The 24,260-nt window shown below is 33.4% G+C and overlaps 1 protein-coding gene across 6 annotated transcripts in view; it reads left to right on the forward strand.

Annotated features, from left to right (window-relative positions):
• sick (sickie) overlaps positions 1-24,260 on the forward strand; it is a 175,706-nt gene that overhangs the window by 121,516 nt on the left and 29,930 nt on the right. For 5 of the 6 annotated variants that reach the window (XM_070652545.1, XM_070652540.1, XM_070652542.1 and 2 more), the window contains 7 exons: positions 15,007-15,097; positions 15,156-15,429; positions 15,513-15,648; positions 15,717-16,004; positions 16,574-16,600; positions 17,340-17,557; positions 17,698-17,855. In XM_070652545.1, the coding sequence (XP_070508646.1) occupies positions 15,007-15,097; positions 15,156-15,429; positions 15,513-15,648; positions 15,717-16,004; positions 16,574-16,600; positions 17,340-17,557; positions 17,698-17,855 (1,192 nt within the window). The remainder of the gene's footprint in view (positions 1-15,006; positions 15,098-15,155; positions 15,430-15,512; positions 15,649-15,716; positions 16,005-16,573; positions 16,601-17,339; positions 17,558-17,697; positions 17,856-24,260) is intronic. The other variant, XM_070652541.1, reaches the window with a different exon arrangement.

Here is a 24,260-nt window from a genome sequence, read left to right on the forward strand (position 1 = left end):
AGATTGTACTCGAGATGAATTTTAAGGAATTTTTATTAAAATTGAAAGAAATAAAGGAATAAGAAATGCTTGTAATTTCCTTATTTTTGCTAGCACCTGTATCGATGGAATGAAGAAATTAAAGAAGGCATGACAACTGCTATGTTGCTTTTTAGGGATTAAATGAATTGGATGGTATGCAGTTTTGTATGCTTGAATGACTAGCTTCTAACAGTATGCTACCGAGAATTCGCTAATCTTGAATTAGGGTACGTCAAGAGCATCAGGTCTGTAGATATACAACGCAATCCTGTAGATATGAAACGCAGGCCTTGAACAAATATTAGGTACAGCCAAAAACTGCAGTCTTGTGCACATAAAAATTAAAAATTGTAATCATGCAGTTCTTGGTCGAACTGTATCTTAAATTCAGTACAGATAATCATGGCTGTGAGCGGTTACCTTCAGCTTATTTTGTTCTTAAAAGGACGTAATTTGCCTGATACGGACCTATCCTAGTAGCCTGGAATCTGTGTTAGTAAACAGGAACAGAAAACGCAGGCCTGGAGATCTTTGCCGAACTCTACCTTAAATACACTAGATAAAGCATACTTATGAGCGTTGCCCTCAACTTACTCTACTCTTAAGAGCACTGCTAGGGTAGGGCAGTCTGTAATCTGTGTTAGTAACTAAATATCTTAAATAAGTATCATTTAATCTTTAATCAGGGGCGTATGTAGGGGATGAGGTTAGTATTTTTGTTACATGGATGTCTAAGCTTACATTTAGAAGTAAGCAACGCTCTTCAAGTAAAATTCTCCTTCAGGTTATTAAACGAATTACACAAAAATTACACCTAAACATCTATTTCCAAAAAAATCTCCATGCAATCTCAGCTAAGAGGCTTTTAGAATCTTATTACCTGAAAATGTATACAAATTCCCCAAAATACGCTTATCTGCTTACAGAGTGGAAAAGCCTATTTCCTATTTTTTCCTGATTCCATTCAATAAAGCACTCTAAGGATAGAAAGTAAGTGCAAGTGACAATGACAAATTCAATAACGTCGTATTAAGGATATTTAACAAATACATTTTCGACTTTAAAGCGACACAAAAAGGGTGCAAAAAAAGAGATTAAATTTTTTGTGGCATAAAATATTTCCTGTATCTTTTCTACTTCCTCCTTTTTTTCGTCGTGAATTAAAAAAAATGTTCTCTTTTTTGGTAATAGAGCACAAAAAGTACAAGAACATGAAACAATATAATAAAGTCAGTATTGTTTTTCTCTTCATTTCTGCCTTCCGGAATTAAAAACAACTCTTGTTTGTTGTTCCTCAATTTCTTTGTGTTTCAAAATTAAAGCCTTTCGGGCATCTGATGCAGCAAGTGTGTGTATGTGTATGGGTGGAAAAATATGTTCATTTGTAGCTCATTTTTGGTAGAAATAATGATGAGTTTCCATTCACTTTGATTGCCTTGCTAGATGGCTGCCAGAGATGTGAAATCTCAGCAACCAGACATGGTAGAGGGTTCAGAATTGAAGCATTCGATCTGTGCCGTCGATTTTTGGACTTTAAGATTGATTTTGTTGCTTTAAACAATCGTTAAATAGTTTAATTAATGATTTTTAAGTTAAATATGCAAAAACACGTGGAAATTTTCCCCTCAAAAAATTTGAATTTTTATCAACCGTTAATTATCAAAACAAAATTTTCCGTTATTTAACTTAACAGGAAATCTGAATTATTTGAATTGCTTCTAAATGAATTCTAGTTTCATGACATGTTAGGCATAAATGCGCTGAAGTCACTTAGTCAAACAAAATGACTTCATACATTTTTTTGTGATATGTGTGGTAAAAAAATTTAGGGGAGCCAACAAAAAAAAAGAATCAAACATAAATTAAATTTGAAATAAAGTTTAAACAGCTTTTATCGGAAAAAATGGGATTGTGCCATTGTGCGTAAACTGCAGTTATTTTTTTGTTTGGGGTTGTAGATTCGTACATGATAGGCATATATTATACACAAACTACTATCTGTATCACTTCCATTATACGATACATTTATGCCATAGAATAAAATTTATCCCGATTTTTATTCTAAAATAAAAAAACACGAAAAATTGTGAGGAAGAGACACTCATTTACTCAATCCTGGGGATCATTTGAGAATTTATCTCACATAAAATGAGTTTGGTTTTTTTTTTGGTATATATGCATACTTTACTGTGAGTTGTACTCATAAATATTTAAATTGTTGTTACTTTTATGATGGCATTTTCTGTGTGTGTTGAATTTTCTACTATTATTATTGAGTAGGAACAATTGTAGAAAAAGGAGGGAAGAAAAAGGGATGAAAAATTTGTTATTGTAAATATTGCGGTTAAACGCAACATCATAAACACTCACACACACACACATATACACATCCACAAACAGATAAATATACAAATTTAAACAAGTTATGTTTATCTTCACATTGACACCCCTCTAAGCTTTTTCTTTATCTATTCGCATTTTTGAATACTTTGCTTAACTCCCCGAGGCTATGACGGGTGGTTTTGAAGATAGGTCTATGGGGGGAGTCTTTCATAAATGATGTCGGAAAATTAAAATGCATTGAAATTGTAAATTATTTTGGGAAAATTGTCATAAATTCTTAAATTCCCAACAACCCATTAACAATTAGACATCATTTATGAACAATACCTTAGGCTTCTTTGGAAATTACGTAACACTTAAGGGTGAGCAGTTACAGAGTACATGACAAAGCGTTACGGTGAGAAAGGGTTAGTTACTTACATATTGCAGCCATGTTCTTCTGTGGAACTCAGGTTCCTTAAGACAGAGAACATAAACTCGAGAGCATGCTCACTTAAAATAAACTAGAAGAACATGCTCGTGAGAGTTGCTCTTTGCTTACTCTTATCTTGAGAGCGAGCTCTTTGTCTATTATAGGGTTGCAACAAATGCGTTCCATCTGATTCTGTTGCTGCCCCTGACACTTAGTTTGTACAAATTCTCTGTCCGTACGTTTACCAATGAAAGAATGTCATTTCATCACTGAGGAATTCGGTCTTAAAAAGATATAATAACCATTACGTAATTTCAAAACGACCCCTTACGTTTTCATTTAAAATTTGTTTTTTGTAGAACAAAAATGACAAGAAAAAGGAAGTAGATTCTGTTATAATTTACAACAATTGAGATGAAAACTTCATGAATTTAATTATGAGCAGGAAAAGTTCTCTATCCCCTCTCAAAAATAAAAGAGGAACTAAAAGTAAAGCACATTAATGTAATTTTGACTTCTTATGATTGTGAATTGGGAGAAATTAAGGAAACAGAGAAAATCTCATTATCTTTTTACAAGGAAGAATAAAGGAAGAGTATACGGAAAATTTTGAGTGGAGCTTAAAAGGAACAATGGCATAAACCAGATCCTTCAATAAAAGCGTTTAACCAGAAATTAAATTAATTTGCACAAATCTGGTGGGGATGATAGCAACATCATCACCGACTGCCTCTCCTAATATACAAAAGGCAGAAAATGGGAACCTATTTCTCGTCATCTCCAATCTTTTTGAGCAATTTACTATGCCATTCGTGTCGTAAAAAAGGATTCCTTAAGATTTACTACATCCGTTCCATTTCATTCCTATAATTTTACTTTCTATTATGAGTGTGTGCGTAAATGTGTCTATATAAATTATATGGATACGCTTAGTGTCGTATTTAGAGGAATTGGCATCACTTCCTCTTGCATGCTTGAACATTTTGGCAATTTTCTGCTATTTTTGGGGAGATTTTAAAATCTTGGGGATTTAAACAATGTCTCCCCCTCCTGCTACTTGTGGTAACAATCTCCTAGTTCCGCTCCTGGATATGAATGAATAAGCGAATAAGTGTAAAAGCAAGATGATGAAGAAGATGTAAATTTATGTTTTTATGACGAAAATTAAATTTAATTCAATGTTATAACGATGAAAAAGAGAAAAGAAACATCGTTATGTATGTACTGTGCCTTTTGTCATATTTTTCACATTTGCCTCTTCCTCAAACCCAGTGAGTTGAAAACTTGAGAACTTTATTTTGATGATTTATACTCAATATGCATACATATACTTTTTATGGTAATGGAGTAATGGATTTATTTCATAAAAAAAACTTTTTGATGAATGAAAAATGATTAAATTACATAACTAATTTAACGCAATTCAGGACTATTCAGCATGAATTTATGCTCATTCATTATGATTTGCCTGTATGGGATTTAAATGTTTTGAATTTTTGCTATAGTGTTAATCTACGCGAATATTTAGAATAATGCAAATATATTAATAAATGAAACTCAATGCAGCTTATTTTAGATTATTTTTCAATTTAGGGAACGTACGGAAATTACGAAACCTTTAGCATGAGGACGGGGGTTCACAATTTGGTTATGGATGTCATTTTCTGGTTCATAATTTTGTCACTAAGTATTTCTTTTGGGATGGGGTCTAAACTAGTCTAAACATTCTGGGAATCTTACAAGAATCGCTAGCCTGCACGTCCAGAATCTTAGATGCGCAGACCTTCAGTTTTGGGCTGTAACTTATAGTTCGTATAATGTTATAGACCTACGTTTTTGTCTTTAGGCCTAAAATTTTGGATGAACTCTGAAAAGTTCTATTTTAAGTGTTACATAACTTCTGAACTTTCCCATTATTACAGCTACAAACTCATTTCTAAACCATTATCAAAGTATTACTTATTAAAAAATAAATATTTTAAATTGATAATTAGAGAACTGAAAATTCATTGAAAACATTTAATGAATAAATTATTGATAATAAGTAATTGATATCCTATCAAATTATTGATGGGAATATTAATGAGCTAATTAGTAACATTACCGAGTACTGTCATGGTTTCGAAAAAATTATTATAATGTTTTTTGTCTGGTTTAGGTTCTGTTTCAATCTGCTTCCAATCAACATGATGTAGTGAAAAATTGAAAAAAATTATTAAAATTAGAAAATTTGAATCTAACTTGGTCAAGAAGAGCTCGGAAGGCACATTTCATGGAAATAAGGAACAATCTGAATCCAATCTGACATAAGTCAGCTTCCAGTAAGACTAGTGGTCGACCTGGCTTGTATTTCTTGCCTTTTATGCATTGTGTGTCTTCCTAAGAGCATTTTGAAGCTTTAATTAGACCTGGACTTAGGCCTTCATACCCAATATTGTCTATAGACAAGTGATGGACATCCTGTGTGTCGCGGCACATTAGTGTGCAGCCAAAATTTTCTGGAAATTCCATAAGCCACTTGCCGTGTTCGGTTAAAGTTAATTCTTACCACCAAGGTGTTCCTTGACTCAAAATTACTGCTATATACTAATAAATTTTATGAATTACAACCAAATACTTCCAAAATTATACACTTGCATACTCAACCACAATAATATTCAGAACCCCACAAAATAGAACCCTCAAAAAGTTTCAAGAACCTTCAAATTCTCTTCAATTTCTTTCTAAATTAAACCTTACTTTTAGTATTATTAGCTATACTCAAGATTTCTCATGAAGATGCACTGCCAAATTTTATGATCTCAAAAACCCCTCTCGGTGGATCATCACAAACAAATGATTCATTTTTATTTAAATTTTCATCAGCTTCTAAACATCAATTTTTACAGCATTAGAAAAAGAAAAGAAGCATAAAAGAAGCAAAAAATCATGAAAATGAGTCAAAAACACATGAAAAGCGCATAAAAATCAAATAAATTTTAAAAGGTGATAAAAGAAGTAGGAAAATGCTCGGGATGAGAAGTGTTAAAATACGTGATGCATGCTGGATATTGCTTGTGGCGAAAGCTTCAACAATTTCACCACTTCCAGTTCAACATACTTCAGAGCTTACTCTCATGAGAGGAACTATGTTGAATTTTAAACTCACCACAAATATTCTCTCTTCTCACCACAACTGACTCTCTTAGTTCCAACACTTCCAATAAAACATATGATTTATTCCATTTGCAATATTTCATATTCACAGACATTTCTATGAATAGCAGCTACAATGTTATGACTGCATGAGTCATTTATTGGAAAATTCAATTTCCCACAATGGAAAGTCTGTTTCATATTCAAATCAACAGTATCGGAAAGACTGAAAAAAAAAATTGGGGTTGGCTTTTACTCATTTTTTCAGCACCGACATCATGGAAGTGTCTTTTCGCTGTTCTAGCAAAAACTTTTTCATTTCCTTAATTTTTTTCATTATTAGTTAACTTTAAGTCGCTTATTAAGTCTATATTAATACAGTTCGGACCAATTAATGTGCATTGATAACAAATATAATGGATAGAATCCAATAAATCTATTATAAATTGTGAAAATTTAAAGTGAGACAAGTGTACTAGAAAAAAATAATGTGTGTATGTGAATGTTCGGCACAAGGATATTTTTGCTATACATAACCGGAATCGGAGATTGTTCAATGTTTAAAGATTAAAGTCGCAAGGAATTAAGAAGAAAAAAAATATTTCGGGAACTATTTGTTGTTGTTGTGAAATTATCGAATTTTTTTTTCCTTCCTATTTTTTCATTCTCCTTCCTTTTGCGATTGCTTTTCCTTCAATATTATAATATGCTAAAAATAAAGGAATATGAATGGGGGAGAACTAAAGACATTGAAGTCATTTGTGTAATAAATTTTCATTAATGAATCATCCTGCAAAGCACTTAAATATACAATATTGCCAGAAACATTATAAAATATGGACTTGTATGCTCATTCAGTCCACAATTAGAATTGGACCTAAAACATAGATTTTTTGTATTCTTATGCCAAAATAACACACAAAGTGAGAGAAAATTAATCAAAAAAATGACACCAAAATAAGACATTTAATTAATGTGTATAACCGCAACAAATTTATAGCTTTAAATTTTATGTTATGCCATTGCCGAAAAAAAGCCACAAATTATGAAGTGGTGGCATAAAATATACTGAAGAATTGATGTTTCATGTCATGTAATGACTTGACTAATATACTTTATAGAATCCTAGTTGCTTGTTAATAATTATTGCATTAAATCGTACACAAAGTGGCCAGTGAATGGACAATAAAATATCCCTTAACATTTACCTTTTTTTACTGCTGAATAAATCAAAAATATTAAATAGTTATAGACTCATTGTGAGAGCAACAAGCTCAGTACATACCTATATGTGTGGAAAATAATCAATATATAAAAATTGAAAGGATTAATGTTACTCATACCAAGCGTAACTTTTATGAACGCAATATGTCATCAGGACATAACTGAACATTGATGAGTTATTAATTGCAACGCCTACAATCAAGTGAGTATGACATTTCGTATTTATCAGCTTGAACTTCTTCATGACAGGGTTGGGAATCACTCAATTGGTTGCCTGCACAAATTATGCTTGGCAGCTAAGTAACTGCCATATGGCGTTCAAGTGATTATTTTCATCCAGATTAATGCTTTGTTGTCGATCAACAGACTGCACTTTAGTATGCAAGCATTAGTCGAAAGCATGTGTCATCGACTGACGGTGCTTATCAGTAGTCAATCGTAATTTCATGAAAATTGGGCAATTTCTTATCATATTGGCAACTCTCTATATAATGATTGAGTGATCGACATCTGGTGGGAATCGAGCCCATTTACTCACAAAGAAGTGACATAGATAGCCGGTCGGTTACCTAACCACTCAGCCACAGAGGTCATACTATCGCAATGGCAAATTTGTCTACTTATGACTCTATTTAGACACAACATCATTGTTCTGCAGTTTCTGTCATCTCGACAGTTGATGAAACTAGTTTTTGGGAGGTAGATCAATCTATCCTTTCTTGGTCGTCGCTTATGATGACTGCATTATAGCTGTCTTACAAAATCAATCGTGGACATATGAAGGATTGGAATTATAGCCAGATTCAAGATTTCGTCTCAAAAAATTGAATAATCTTGTCCACGGGGAATTTGATTCCCCTAAGACATATTCCTGTATAAGACATTGATATGTGCTGATACCATCAATCCATTGTTCAGTAACCTTTAAATACTCCTGACATATCAACTCTGCTTAAGAGTATTAACGATATTAATAAAATTCCGACATCCTGTCAAGACGATGCTATTAAGCAGTTTTATGATGGAATAGTAGTCTACTCATATTTACGTTAACGATGTTCTTCCTTTTCCATCATGTATTTCTCTAACACAATGTCATGTATATATAGTATACGAATATCGATTAGACATTAGAGCCTATACAGACACCTTGGGATTTTTTTGACTGAATATATTTACAGATAACACACACAATTCCTTACCACATCCCAAAAATTATGCATATTAAAGGTTTTTTTCCGTAACTAAATATTTATGCAATTACAAGGCAATATTAATTCACATACTGGGAAATCAAGCTGAAACATATTGCAGTAAATGTGGTTGAAACTTTTACCAACAAAATGAAAACGAAAATTCACATTAAGAGTAAAGTTATTTCCTCCGCTACTTCTGCGAAAACGGAATCAAATTAAAATTTATTTTCCATTATGTACGTTATTCAACTTTAAATCGAGAATGAACAGCATAAGAAATGACAAACGAATGGAAAATATTCAATTTTGCGAAAGATGATTGTAAGCTATTGTTCTTGACTGTAACTTAAAGTTATAATAGTGAAGAATGAGAAGCTGTCAAGTTGGAAAGTTTGTTGACATTCTTCATGAATATGTGACATTTTTTGCGCATTTCTTTTTATCTTGGGTAAATTGGGTGGAAGCTGTGAAGGATAAATCAAGGGACACGTTCACTTAGGGAATGTTCGGAAGTTATGTGATGCTGAAAGTTGCATATTTAGGGCCTTTCTCTCGCCCGTAATAATCATGTACTAAAATTTGAAGTCTGTACCAAAATTCTATACCCTCTATCCCCTTAGGGTCCCGTAATATACTAACCTTCCCATATCCTGTCCATCAAAACAGAACTTTTTGGATCTGTGGGAGTCTCTGCAGATTTTTGTGAACATACTGTGTGATAAAGGAAGGAAACTTCTTTAAATTCTCGATTTATATCATTCTGGGAACGTCCCTCATGATTACTCAAAAGGGATCAACTGTTGTCAACAATTCTTGTCCTTCGAAGAATTTGGAACATTTTTTCTGAATTTCCACGGAAGTTTACGGATGTTTGATAAAAAATTTTCCTTAGACCTTTTCAATATAAAAGTTGATTTAGAAATGTTTGGGAAAAAATTTGACCTTTATATTGTTCCGAGCAGTACATATTGAGGTGTTGGCATCAAGACACCGATGTGTCAGTGTATCAAGACTTTAGTAAGCATAGAGCATGCTTTCAAGAGCTTTTTATGTTAGTTAAGCATGCTCGCGAGCGTGCTCTGAGCTTTTTCTTGAAAGCTTGCTTTTTGTCTGCTAAGGAGGGATACAATTGATGAATTCGGTCACTTCCGCCCGTTGCCTGCTATTTGTCACTAACTATGCTGTCGTTTCAGTGCCATTCAAGTTAGTTCCGATCGGGTAAAAAGTCCAAATTTATCAGTAAATCTTCACCCAGTAAAAATGCTTCCACTTAAGTAGAAAAATGCAGCATATCCTTCTGAAAAGTACGTACAATAAACTTCAGCTTGAAATTCAACAAAAAAGAATTATTTTCCTTCTTTCGAACTTTTTAATAAGTTTTTCATCCGTTCTTTCTTCTACTCGTTCCTTCTTTATTTCAAGTTCTTTATCAACGACTGAACATTCAATCTTACTCAAACGCCATTTCTATTTCCTATCCACTTACTTGCGATGTTGTGAATATACATATATAGAATGTATAGTTGGAAATGCTTCCTTGAATTAAGGAAGAATCAATCATAGGATTTGAAATTAAAGATAGTCGGAGATGATGTGGTTTTAAAGTTTTGGTATAGAAAAGGAAAATTGAAAATCTTTAAGCTGATTTGAAGATACAGCAAGATGATTAATATTGTTGCCATACCAGGGATGTAAGTCGTATTCAGGAAGGTCCTCCCTCCTTCATTTTTTGATGAAATTCGTGAATTTTTTTGGATTTTTCGTGAAAAAATCCCAAAACATCCTTAAATGTTTTCGATTCATACAGACTCATTCCATCCCTTTCCTACCCTTCCTCTGACTATGCCCCTGCTTGCCATACTCTGGAATTCCAATGAAAATTGTAAATTATTTCCAAAAATGAAGGTTAAGCTCCTTATGAACAACAAAAATTAATTAAATATTTCTATTAATGAAAATAATCAAATTCCAATGTACAAAAAAGTATGAAGCATGCTAGCTAAATATAACAATTTTCAAATACCAAAAATGGAATTCCTCATTTAAAGGAATTTTTTCACTAGCTCTTTAAATGCTTCCATTCTCGTCATAATTATTTCGGGATTAATCGTTATAGAGACTCAGACAGATTCATCAACAGAATATTATTAACAGCATGTCATTATGTGCCCGCGAGAACCGAAACGAATCGTGAATTCATGAATAAATTATTGGGAAAAAAGCTGCAATTGCATAATGTGATTGCATTTTGATAAGCATCAATGAGTTTTATAGTAGGAATGTATAAAATATAGCTCAATAATAAACAGATCTGTGTTTAATAAGCTTATAAATATGAATCATCGTGAGCATCTTCTCTTTATTTACCTCAATAATAATATGAATTTCAACTCTTATGGATAGATGTATTGTCTAGCTGAACTAAAATCAATAAAAATTGTGAGGTGGAACTTCTTTTGTGTGTCTTTTTTTATTTGCGAAGCTGATCAAACATGTTGGATGATTTGATCATTTCTGATCATTTGATCAGTTCCGCTCTTTTGGGTGTTTTCTTTTGGACAATTTCAGTTTATTGCCTTTAGGCTTTTTAAGTTGTTGTCTTTCCTTTGTTGCTTTGTTTGCCAAAGTTTGTAATCGAAACTATGCTAGTAACCCTTACATACGCCTTATTTTTGTGACTTTTTCCAATATAACGATAACAGCAGTGCAGTGAACATTACTCAATCGGCACATGTTGAAATATTGCCTCCACGGTGAAAACAACCAGATATGACCACTTGCTTCTAAGTATACTGCCGCCTCGTCGTCGTCGTGGAAATATTTCAATATTTTCCGATCGGTTTGCATTGCGAAAGAATGTTTTGGTGATTACTTTGCCACACTGTCTAGCATTCTTCGGTAGCTCATTAGCGACTTGTAATTAAGAGGACATCTAGCTACTCAAGCTATGTTTTGAGGAAGTGTGTTTCTTCCTCTGGAACCTAAGTTTGCAATAAGGTAAATTAGGTGTTTTAAATGAACGTACCAAGTAATGCTTTAGATTTTCTTACATTGCTTCTTCTGGACCTTTAGACAATTCTTTTATGAAGACAGATTTCAGATATTATATTGAGCATATCTTACCAGTAGCCCCTAAAAGTAAGGTTATAATCTTCCTAATCTCTTTTTATTGGAATGAAATTAATGTATCAAAGCCAAACAATTGTATATCATTGAGAATGCAGTAGTAAGATAGATACAGAATATTTATGATTCATAAATGAAGCTTTGGCATATAGTCAAATAACCCCCGAAAGCTCAGTGAGAGGAACATGTGAACTCAAATCGGAAGACTTGGTTTGTTGTCCTATTCAGAATCCATTTCGGAATTACTGTTCTAATCTTCCAAATGTGCTTTAATTCCAATTTATAACAGCACAAAGCATGGCCAAAAAAGTTCTTAATCCATTCAACCTGGTTAAAATACATTTTTTTGAGGAGATTTCTTTTTCATTGCACTGAGTCGTTCTCCTCTTGCAATCATAAAATATAAAAACGTCCTCAAGCACATAGAAGAAAATGGAAATTGTTGGAAATATCCTGCATTATAATAAAAAAAAGAAAGTTGTTGTTGAAGCAATAAAAGAAATGATTTTTGAAATAATAAAGAAAAAAGGGGCAATATATCTCTTCCTTGAATATCTTGTACGAATTGCATTTCTTCTTGCATTTCATTCAGGATGAAGGAAAACATAAAAAGCCATGCACATTGGTGTCTCATCATTCATTGTGGGATATCTGCTTCCTTTGTTTGTAAGGATATATTATTGTATTATATAAGTGCCGATGAATTCTACGTGAATGTTGGGAATAGTGCAGAAGTGCACAATATAAAGCTTGAATCATGAGAGATATCATTCAAAGTGACATGCAATAAAGTAAAAGTTAATCTCTTCCTTTAGAATGGATGAAACTTTCATTTTGATCATTAAGAGTTGTGGAAAAGTTTATCTTTAAAAAGGATGTGGACTTGGATATTAATATACTTACTTCCATAAAAGGAATTATTGAATTATTTTTAGTAACTGACTTTCAGACCTTAAAAGTTCACTGAATTGAAAATCATTGATTTTTTTTCATTCCAATAACTTCCCCAAACTCAGTTACAGCCTCAACAATTTTCAAGTAAATTTTTTTCACATTTTTCTTTATGGCTGAGTGTGGGTTATACAATTACATGTTTCTCTTGCCAGCTCTTCTGCCAAAAAAAAAAAAAAAGAAATGAAATCTGATAAGGATGTCTTTTATTTCCAAAAAAAAAAATAGATTAAAGTGTGTATGTAGAAGATGAAAAGAAATAACTAAGGAGATGAAAGTGTTTCCACCATAAAGACCATTAAATTTTATTAGAAGTGTGTGAAGGAATTTCCTTTCCGATTTTCTCTGTTGCTTGATGTTAACTCGTGTAGAAAATATTCTGCTGTATTCAGTATGGAAAATTTCATACAAATTGTTATGTTTTTGTATGGAGCAATTTGCTTGTAGATTCACTACTGTGAGCTTGATTTAAACTTTAAGGTTAAATTGGATTCAAATGTTTTAAAGACAAGCTTTATGTAGTGCCTACATTTGGCAACAATATTGAGTCCAATAAGGCAGTGGTGGGTAATTTTGGAAATGCCAGGTTTGTCTCGTGTGGTTTTTGAGGCTTAGAAAAATAAAAGATTGTCCATCAGAGCACTAAGTGCTCTTGAGATCGAAACCAAGGTTTCCGATTCTCGGTCTCGAGATTTGTAGATGTTAAGATCTCCAATAATTCTCTTTTAGTCTCAATCTTGGTCCCGAGCTCGGCTCTATCTCGGTTTTGGCCTTGTTCTCAATCACAAAAATGCATCGGAACCAAATCTTTGGTGAATCTTAGCTTCAATGAGGAAGCAAGTTTCATTTGGTATTGATAAGTCTATCCATGACCGAGCATTAAATTTGCCACAAATTTTATTCAATTTGTTACGCTCGAGAATTGATATTTAATACTAAATTTAAGATCAAGGACATAAATAGGAAGTCACATGGTGTTCTCTTGGGAGTCGTTACGCTGTTGTATTAACGATAAGACGCAATGTTGCCTTGACGGCTCTGATTCCGATCGTATCTGATTTTGACTCATTTTTAAGTTCAAAAATTCGATTCGCCGTATTGTGTTGCTCGGGATCAGAAGAATGTAAGGATTTCAAATTTAAACTAACACCTTCACTTCCTTGAAAACTCAGTAAATTTCCAAAAATACTAAAGTTCAGTACAGCAATTCCTGAAACATTTAATGCGCAACATCTGCAGACATTAATTGAAGCCGTCCATCACATAAAATGCTCCAAATAACAATTTAAAATTCCTATCATGAACAAGCATTTCCAATTAGCATTTTTTTGATACAATAGAAAAATCTAGCAACAAAATATTTCAGCATTTAAATTCACCAAACTTTCTACAAAAGGAAATTTATGAAATTAGTGGAAATTGAATTTATTTAATTTTTGATGCAACTAGTGCCCTACTAAATGACTCACGAAGTACATAAAAAAGTGCTTTTAGCAAAAATATTGAATAATGTATAAAAAATCAGCTATTTCCACTGTTGCTTTAATTTTACGATCGTGTCAAGAGATGTGAAATGAGGAGAGTAAAATTTAATTTTCTGTGCATTTGCTATGTACACACATATCTAGTGCTTGCATGATGGTGAGAAAGAGCAATGATGGTGATATTGATTTTTACGCCATGCATCAGTACCTTCTTTCCTATTATATGATGACTGTTGATGAATACCTTAAGGCAAATCGTCGTCACATTGTAGCTTCATTGATTGAAAATCACATTTGAAGGAAAATTTTCCATTTATCGATTGACAGTTCGAACAGCTGCTGAATGAAAAATCCTTCCTTTTTGCTGGCATGAGCACACAGCAAAAGCTTAAAAGCTATAAGCGTTGACTCACGAAATGATAATATTCTATCATTTTTACGTATTTATAATAAAAAAGCATAAAACATTCTCAGACAGTACATAATAAAAATTCCACCGCATCGTAAAAATGGAAAGAAGAAAAATCGCTGCTGATTCACACTGCTGTTACTATCATGATGTATATGTACACAAAATTATTTGAGTAGAAAAGGCACTCGACACATAAGTGAGTGAGAAGGAATGTGAATTTATAGGATATACAGCTATGCATGTTGAAGGCAAATTAATGATGAATAACATTGTTGTCCTGAATTTCTCCTCGCTTGCCTTCTATAAATATTATTTTTTGTTCCGCTTCAATGTAAACTTTCCCAGGACTACTATTATATTTGTGACTCTTACAAGCTCCTTTGCTACTTTGCTTTTTTTTGCAATGTCGTGTTCAGCAATTGTTAAATTAGATCAATTTGTTTGCACTCCTTTCCATACCATTCCTTTCGATTTTCATGTCATGACTTTTTGTCACAAAAATTTATAAAGTAAAAGAACCTCTTAAGAAACTCTACGGAAATGGGTCACGCTATGACACAAAATCATATATACTGCAAAACTTTCTGGAATATTGAAAAAAGTTCATAGAGCAAAAAATTGCTTTTTTTCAGCTTATTTTGTTGTTCCTTCCTTCTTTCGATTATTGATTTTAATTTTACGCTTCAATTCACTTCGTTTCAGATGTCAAAGTAGTCGCGAAGGTAACTTAGATAGCGCAGATATGGAATCAAATAGTAGTAAAAATTCTCGTGACTATTGGAGCAATCAACAGGTGAATATTATGACTATATAAAGATTAGAAAGTATATTAATTTTAAAAAATCAATCAGGCCGCAAGTCCGACTTCAAGTCGTAAAGATAAAACATCATCGCCAAGTCACTCAAGACGTAGTACACCGTCTGCAAAAAGTTCTAGTCGTACAAAAGGAGTTCCACAAAATTTTGGCTATATTAAACGCACGAATGGAAGCTCAACTGCAACTGAAATTCAAACGAATGCAATGCTTACGGGGGGTCGTACAGCTCACGTCTCGGCCGTACCACGATCAAGCAAATTGAAAGTATCTGGTGGTACACAAACAACCACTGCCGACTTCCAACAGAGTAAGATTAATTCAATTTGTCAACAGTGTTTTGATTAATGACTTCTTCTGTCTTTCTTCTTTCCACATCTTCGTCCACTATAGAATTACAAAATCCGCAATATCGAAGCTTTTCACTTACGGGACCCGGTGCAGCTCAATTATCACAATCGGTAAAAGAACGATTTGGATCACATAGTTTGCCAAAGGGTGGACTTGATATGCATGTCTTCCAGCAAAGGTATAAAGGCATAATCATGATTTATGTTCTCGACATTTTTATTCAAAATATTTTATGTATTTTTTTAGAATGGTCAACAGAGGCTCAGCCAAATTAAATGACGGTAGCTTATCAGATACACAAACGTATGCCGAAGTAAAACCTGAATATAATACATACGCCATGTGGTTAAAGCATAGTGGCACAACAGCCAATCGTTTATCAGAAGGTGACTCACTTGAAGCCGTATCTATCGTATCATCACCCGGATTATCGAGAAACTCAAAGCTTTTACAACAGTCAAGGGATTCCACGCCCTCATCGTCAGCACAGCAAACTGGTCAAAATTCAAAGCTTAATCGTAGTAATAGCATCAGGTATGTAGATTTAGTAATACTGATACGAAGGATTTAGTTTGACATTAGTTTTTGACCTAAAAGTTTCAGAGATGAATTCCATTTTTGTTTCTAATTTAACATGAGATTTTTAAGGCATCCCAGGCATTTTAGATTATAGAATAAATTTTCAAGATAATGAGTGCTTCCAAGCTGTAGTAAATGATCTTAATTATTCATTGGTCAAGCATTTAATGACTTGAAATAATTAAGCAACAAATGAATATTCAATGGAGCTGTAAATTGGCACAGCTTTAATCCAGTGGTGGGCAACCTGTGTGCCGCGATACACTCTCGTGGTGAGCCTTGATTGAAAGCACACAGAGCATACGGTTTATGGTATTTCCAAGATTTATGTGCCACGACACAAAGGTTGACCACCACTGCCTTAATCATTATCTCGAAAATTTCTTATGCCTTAAACTTTTTTACAATTTGTTGAATGAATTTCCTTATTTTTTGTGACTTCATAACATGTTTGATTTGATTTTTTGAGTTAATTAATTTTTAATTTTTTCATTCAAAAAAACCAATCATTTTGATGTCATTAGCTATCTACAAGAACGGACATATCCAAGGTATATTGATCCATCACAACTCTCTTATTCATATATATGTTTATGACTGTAACTACCAAAAAGAAGAAACTCAACTTTTAATTTTTTTTTTTTTTTTTTTGTTGTGCTGTTCACTGCTTTGGGTTTGCATGAATCCGCCCAATAAATTAAGACTTTTTTTCATTCCTCTGTTGCTCTCGTGATGCTAATAGTGCTGTACACATGATACACATTCACATGACATTGAGCAGAAATAAAAGCTATCTTTTTGTAAAAATCTTACTTGCCAAACAACACACAATAATTCATCCTTTTGACTTGTGCTTAATGTATATTATATCCATCCACCATACGTACGTACGTACGATACATAAACTGAGAGATCATAATCATCATCCATCTAAAGTGTGCGTTTGTGCTTCATCCTTCCATCCCATATGCTAAAAAAAAGTATTCACTTTTATTTTTCATTTAATAATATGTAGCATCCATCTCAGCACGAGCGAGACATACATAAAGTCAATATCAAATGGTATCAATCATAAAAAGCTTTTAAGATTTTTTTATTATTTCCATTTTTGCTCTTACTTACTTTCTTCGACTGTTTTGTCATGATGAATGCTCTTATGTATTTTAAAATGCAATGACTGACGTCATTGATGCATGAAGCTATTCCAACTGTTGCTTATTACTACCATAAATGCCTTACAACATCTTTATTTATTTTTTAACATTATTCTTTCCGCAATTTTTTCATTAGATCAACAAAGTCAGAGAAAATGTATCCATCAATGTTGAGTCGTGGACCAGATATAGAATCGGAACCATATTACTGTTTACCAGTTAATGCACAAGGAATGGTCCCATGGAGTCAACCAACAAGTCCACAACCGACACCGTCACGTGGTTTTACTGGATTACTATCACCTACGCACAATGCCAGTCACAGACTCACGTATCCAAAGAAAAATGATGAAGGTAATTTTCATGCTAATGCCTTTTGTGTGTGCTTAATATTAATGAAATTCTTTCTTATTTTGTTCCTTTCCATTCTGTTTCGTCATCATATCCACTTGAACTCTACTTCACGCATAATCATTTCTTCTTTAAATGTACAGTACATGGAAGTCAAATATCTCTCATGTCAGGTGGCTCATCAATGTATGGCTCGACAACAGAGGAACAGCGACAAGCGAATGAAGTGCGACGACTTAAACGTGAGCTAACTGAAGCAAGGGAACAAGTCATGAGCCTCTCAAGTCAATTGTCAACGAATGTGAGTACAACATCTTCTTTATGCCTTAAAACTTTATGTGCTAACAAATATAAAATGAAAATTTTTGTCATGTTTCATTCCAACACGAGAGTAAGCAAAAAGATATTATTAATGTAAATTTATGCGGTTAAATAAGTTCATATTATGGTGATGTGTATTTGGCTAAAAGGCAAGGATACAGCATAACCTAATCATGGATGTGTACAAATGTGAAAAACCACAAATTTCAATTTTCTTTCTCTAAATTGAATATTTTTAAGCTCCACAAACTCCCTTTTTTGGAATATTCAGACAGAGGAGCTTATGAATGCTGAATTTAACCTTAGGGCAAATTTCTAGTTAAATTAATTTTTTGCGCACTCTCACTTTTTTGCTCCGAATTTATGACATTTTTAAATAGCTTAATTCCTTTTAATGCCGAAAATTTCCAATCGGCTAATTTACACTTAATTCATATGCATAAAACTGTAACAACAAACAACGTCAATATCAGCTTAATATTATGCGCGGTCTGTGAATAATGTATATTATGATTTAGAAAAAAAATTGTGTTGAATAATTAAGAGTTCGATTGAGGAACATCAGCGCATCAGAGTTTGATCAATCATTAACGGAAATATTATTTTTGAAAATTAACGGTCAAAAAAATTTCAAATTTTTACAAAGGAAATTATAACTTTTTTTGCATATAAAATTTAAAAATCATTTAAGACACTTAATCAATAGCCAAGTCAATAATTTGATGATATATAGCTATAGCTTCAAATCTTAACACTCTGCTATGTCTAGGACCGGTTTCTTAACCTATCCGAGCTACCCTACCCTATTGTATGGCATTATTTGATTGGAGAAGGAGGTTTACTCTAGAATAGCCTTACCTAACTAGTTATCCTACCCGAGATACCGCCCTAATCTACGGCATGTCTTACCTAACTCTACTGCATCCCAGGGTTTAAGTAGGAGGGTTATCCAAGGATAGTCCTTCTTAACCAGGTGGAATCCTCGAGTAGGTTAAGAAACCGTTCCCTAGTTGCAAAGGATACCCGGGATACCCTATCATAGAATGGGTACTCTAGAAGGAACATAAGAGAGTTATCTTAGGATAGCCTCACCTCCTCGGTCAGGATACGATAGGGTATTCCTACTAGTTTAAGAAACCAGCCCCTGGCTGCACAGATTTCTCACCTCACCCAGCCACTTTACCGACCAGATATACTTTTCAAAAACACGCTAAAAAGGCAAATGAGTGATAAAGAGGAAACATTTGCGTAAGTGCTTATACATGATGAATTGCTATGACGATTAGTGAGATGTCAAATGCCATTTCTTTACTATTTGTCGGCTTTCACAAAAATTGTTTTTTTATATATTTTAATGCTTTAACACACATATGTTGCTAGTTATTTTATTTCGCCATGACATGATGGGTGGGAATGACAATTTGTGAAGTTGTCATGTGAGACGAAGAGATTGACGAGTGTCGTGTGACCTTAAAGGCAATTTTACGAACTACTATAAATCTATGATGATTTTGCACAAGAGAAATTTTGCTGTTATACCTTTGTGATGGAATTTCCTAAAGGAATTCCAATTATTTTTCTCGGTACTGCAACGGATGAAATTCACGCATTTTAAAGATAGATAGATTCCAAAAACATGCATCAGTAGCTTTACATCGTACAGTAAAATTTCTCTAATCATCTTGTTTATAATTCTTCTACTTCATGCCATATAATATGGACATAAGATGAAGAAACTCATTGTTCCGGTGCTTTTCCATGTTTAGTTTTGATTAAAAAAATTGTTTTTTTTTTATTCGCTTCTCTTTTCATTAACTTTTATATTATTATTATTATTAACATATATGATAAAAGTAAAGAAGAAATCTATCTCCTCCATATAAATAAACCTCCTATATAACATTAAGTCGTTGTCGAGTCCATAATAAGAAGAATCCAAAATGAAAATGAAAAGGAAAGAAAGGAGGTCAGTGATGAATGAAAGAATATATAGTAAGCAGAAACAAATAGTTATAGTAATAGTAATAATTATGAACAACTAGCTACTCATTAATCACATGAACATTAAACATTACAATTAGATGCCATTTAAATCGAATTTGTAAACATTAAAATAAGAGAAGAAAAAGATTAGGATAATAAAAAAGTAAGCAAGTCAAGTCACATGTGTGCGGTAGAAAGCAAAACTTTATTGTCATAGACAGAAGGTACTTTATGGCATGTCATACAATTTTCATGACAGCTGAAAGTTCAAGTTTGCTAAAGCTTATTGAGTAAACAGATTATGAGCGTACGTGCTAAATCCAGTGGTGGGCAACCTTTCATTATTCGTGGCATTACTTGATGGAAAGCCTTGAGCCCTCCTGGCTACGCCCCTGACCCAAATCACGGTTCATGACACTTCCATGAATTCCAATTTTGACGACACACTAGCGTACCGCAACACACAGATTGCCCACCACTGCCCAAGATAATAATAGAAAATCTGCCATAAACGGTCAGGTAACTGAAGAGTCAATCGTGAGGTCAAGGATGTTAATTGTTTATTAGAAATCGAAAACTAATTTCTTTCCATTCTCATTGTTAGTATTGGATAATTTTTTTGGCATGAGTAGCATGACCCGAGTAATGAGGCATTACACAACTATTTTTTCGTACATATTAATTCGTTATGTCAAACAAGCTAGACATACAGTAATTTATCATTGTAATTATGTGAAATTTTACAATAGGTTGTGACTTTTTGTTCTTCGAGTACACAACAGAATCGATGTAGACGGTCTACATAGTTTAAGAAACGTAGATTTTAATTTAATTTCGGATAGAATTTAAAATTTTAGTACTCATTAACGTTTATGGCAATTTTTAGTAGTATGCTGCTACGTGACTTAATTCATGAATGTGATCCAAAATGTGAGATTGATATAGTCAAAAGATTTCGTTGGTGAAATGGTTGCTGTCGGTGATTTGAATATTTGACCCCTTGGTGATCTCAAATTTTGGACTGCTTAAGACAATGCTTCTCAAAACTTTCATAAAATGGGCAAACAAACTTTGAACTCATCTCACTTTTACATGTTTGTTTGGAATTATATTGAGTACCCACCCCTTCCATCTTTTTCCTAGAAGCATTGCGTAAAAGCTGAACTTCCTCGGATTCGGTATAGTCTATTGAGAATGAATTAACTAAGACCAAGGCATTGACACACGTTTCATCCGGATGAACGGATTCTTCATCTCCATGCAAAAATTTCATCCGGATTAAAGATTGTATGGGACGGATATAATCGGATGAAGAGTGTCAATGTCTTGACTAAGACAGTGCTTCTCAAACCATGCTCCACGACACACTAGTCCAGTGTTGTCCAAAAATTTTTTTTTCCACGGAACACTTATGTAGTAAGCCACGTCCAAAACCACACACAAAGCATGAAATTCGTGTCATTTTCAGCGGTTCGTTATTGAACCGCATTACACAGTTCGGGCTTCGCTGCACTAGTCGAAACCTTTCGATGTGTCAAGCAAGGTGTGTAGACACACTAACTTTACACTTGAACTCTTGGTAACTGTGTCTTCATTGTCCAACTTTGACGAATACTGAATTAAAATCTCTCCAAAATAAAATAAGTTTCCCATCCAGTCACAATCGAGAACAGCTGGCAATTAAAATGATAAATTAGAGTTTGTACACTTCTGCTATCGACACTGTGGTATGAGTACCCGATAAAGTACATATAATATAATTTAATTTCATAAAATCATTATAAAGATTTACATTACATCATGTGCGTCAATACCCCATCCTATGATAAATGACCCATCTTTGCTTTAGCTACTCAAATATGTATTTGATGTATAAATACATTAACTATAAATACTGTTCATTCCTTTGGTTGTTGCAATTTAAAGTACAGAGAAAACAAAAATACAGTAAATGAATATAATGGAAGTGATTGTAAAGTAGGGAAAAAAATGAGAGAATCATGTTCATTTCTTTCATTTTCATAATACATAATTAAAAATTAAACTCATTAATCATTTTCTGAATTGAATGACTATATATATAGTTTAAGTACGAATGTACAAAAAGTTATAACAGCGCAGAAACTGCAAGAATCCAAAATAATAACGGGAACTGATAATTCATATACAGCGACATAATTAGAGAAAATTTTTCAGTGGCAGTCAACTAACTAATCATTTGGTCACCACTTAATAGATGCTTTAAATCTCAATTGAGTCATTAAGCTACTTAAAATTCAAATGATTATAACTACATCCGGAAAAACAACAGCATCTCTATCTTTATTGTTATTTATGTAATTATTAGACCAAAAAATGAATGAATTACATTGTTGCCTGTTGCTTATAGCTGTTAAAATTCAACTCATGAGAGTCATTCATCGATACCGCATCATATATGCCAATATAAAGCCAACCCAACGATTATCACATAAATTTATTTGTTTTTATGTTGTAGATTCTCTCTTTTTTTATTCGATAAAGCAACAGAGAATTAAGGAACGAAGGAAACACTTTATGAGCAATAAAAAGAAGGAAGGCAAATTGCTAATAATTTAAGTTGCAATTTGATTAAAACGCAATTTATCAGCTGCCGTGTTCATTTGAGATGAAATTTCATATTGCAGCTGGATTTTTTTATAGCTACATGCAAAAAAGTTATTTATGGTAAATACACAAAACTATAAAGAATTAAAAAATGGTAGAATAAAAGAGAGAAAGTGCACGAATTTCCTCAACATTAAGACTGCGTTCGTCTTATTGCACAATCTTCATCATGCCTTAATAGCAAAGAAGAAGTCAATTCTTATTTATTTGTCGACTTCTCCCTTTTTCTTACTCTTTCTTTCTTAACATCTCTCCAAAGACGCACATGTATAAGCAGTACATAACATTCCCGAGCAGCACATTGTGTTTGCTAGGGCATTGCCTTGTTCTACGTCGCCTTCGTTGCCGTATTACCGGAAAGTAGGGTTCGTCCAAATCTGCAGACTTTCAGGCTGCTAAGCTAAAGTTCGAGATATTTAACCATGCGAACCTTGACCAAACCCTAACGATATAGCGTTAAGTTACCCTGTCGGCACCTTGACAGCTGATTCCACCCCATTTTTACGGCAGTTCATTGGCTTGTGCCGCTCAGGATTGTGTATGATACGAAAGAAATTAAATTAATGTTGTTTGCTTATGCCGAGCACATAAAGAGCAATGCCATCATTATTTTTGGAGTGTTTATGATCCGTTAAAGAATAACTGCATGATGCACAAGTTCAATGTCATTTACTTTTTCTTCTTTTTGAATGCCTGAGCATCAGAAAATAATCATTATGTTCGCAGCCTTTTGGCCATCAATTTCGCATGAATTCTAAAATGTGAAATTTTTCTTCAGTCTCTGAGACTAGGAATCGGTACTTTATGAACATTTTCTACTTGACTAGAGGCGTCAAAAAATTAACAAGGCACAATTTCTATTCCACACAATAAATTTTATTTTCTATGAACATGAGCAATGAAAATTGAGAGACGACACGAAACATTCAATTGAGGCAAATTAAATTTATTCTGATATAATTGGAACAATGAGCTGTTACTTTCCTCCTTCATTCTTTTTTGTGTTCTTTCGTTCTTTTGTATGGAGATTCCAAAAAAATTTATTCGCAGTTTTTTTGTTTTTATTGAATTGAATGAAATGTGATTGAATTTTATTGGTTTTTTCTCTTCTCTGTGGATAACTGTTTTGAGATGACTTGGAATGTTTTGAGAACTCTATGCTTCTAATGGGTTGTTTGCTGATGAGGTTTGGCATTGTTGTTGTTTCCAATTAAAAAGCCTCATCAACAGAAAAGATCTATAAATTGTCAAGAAGACTTCAGAGCAGAATAATTGTTTTAATTGACATTCTGGCATGCACCTCTAAATAACCCAGATAGCTCAGTGGTAAGAGCATGTGATCAGAAATCGAAGGACTTTAGTTCGATTCCCGTTCGAAACAAGTTGTTGAGAAAGTGTTCTTTTTCTGACTATACAATCAAATCTTAAGTTATTAGGAATCAAAATGAAGTTTCAACAATTAATTTCAATCCCTAAGGGTCCTTGAGACGAGAGACTAAAACTTTTTAGACCAAGTATCAATATTTGTCGAGACTGAGACTTAGGGGAATTCGCTTGTCGTATTGATCCCAGGCTTGATCTCAGTCTCGAAACCGTGACTTCGGTAATCTCAACCCTGAATCTCTGTTAAAATTCAGCTAGGCATCCAACCCGAGTGGACACAATGCGGTTAACTAAGTTATCCGTCGTAAGGGCAACTTCGCCTGTTCACTATTAATGCGGAGACGAAGAAATAGCCTTGCGCTTCATTCGCAGT

Source organism: Chironomus tepperi, unplaced genomic scaffold (assembly GCF_022539635.2).
Source record: "Chironomus tepperi strain 1889 unplaced genomic scaffold, CSIRO-AGI_Ctep_v1 contig_48, whole genome shotgun sequence".
Lineage (NCBI taxonomy): Eukaryota > Metazoa > Arthropoda > Insecta > Diptera > Chironomidae > Chironomus > Chironomus tepperi.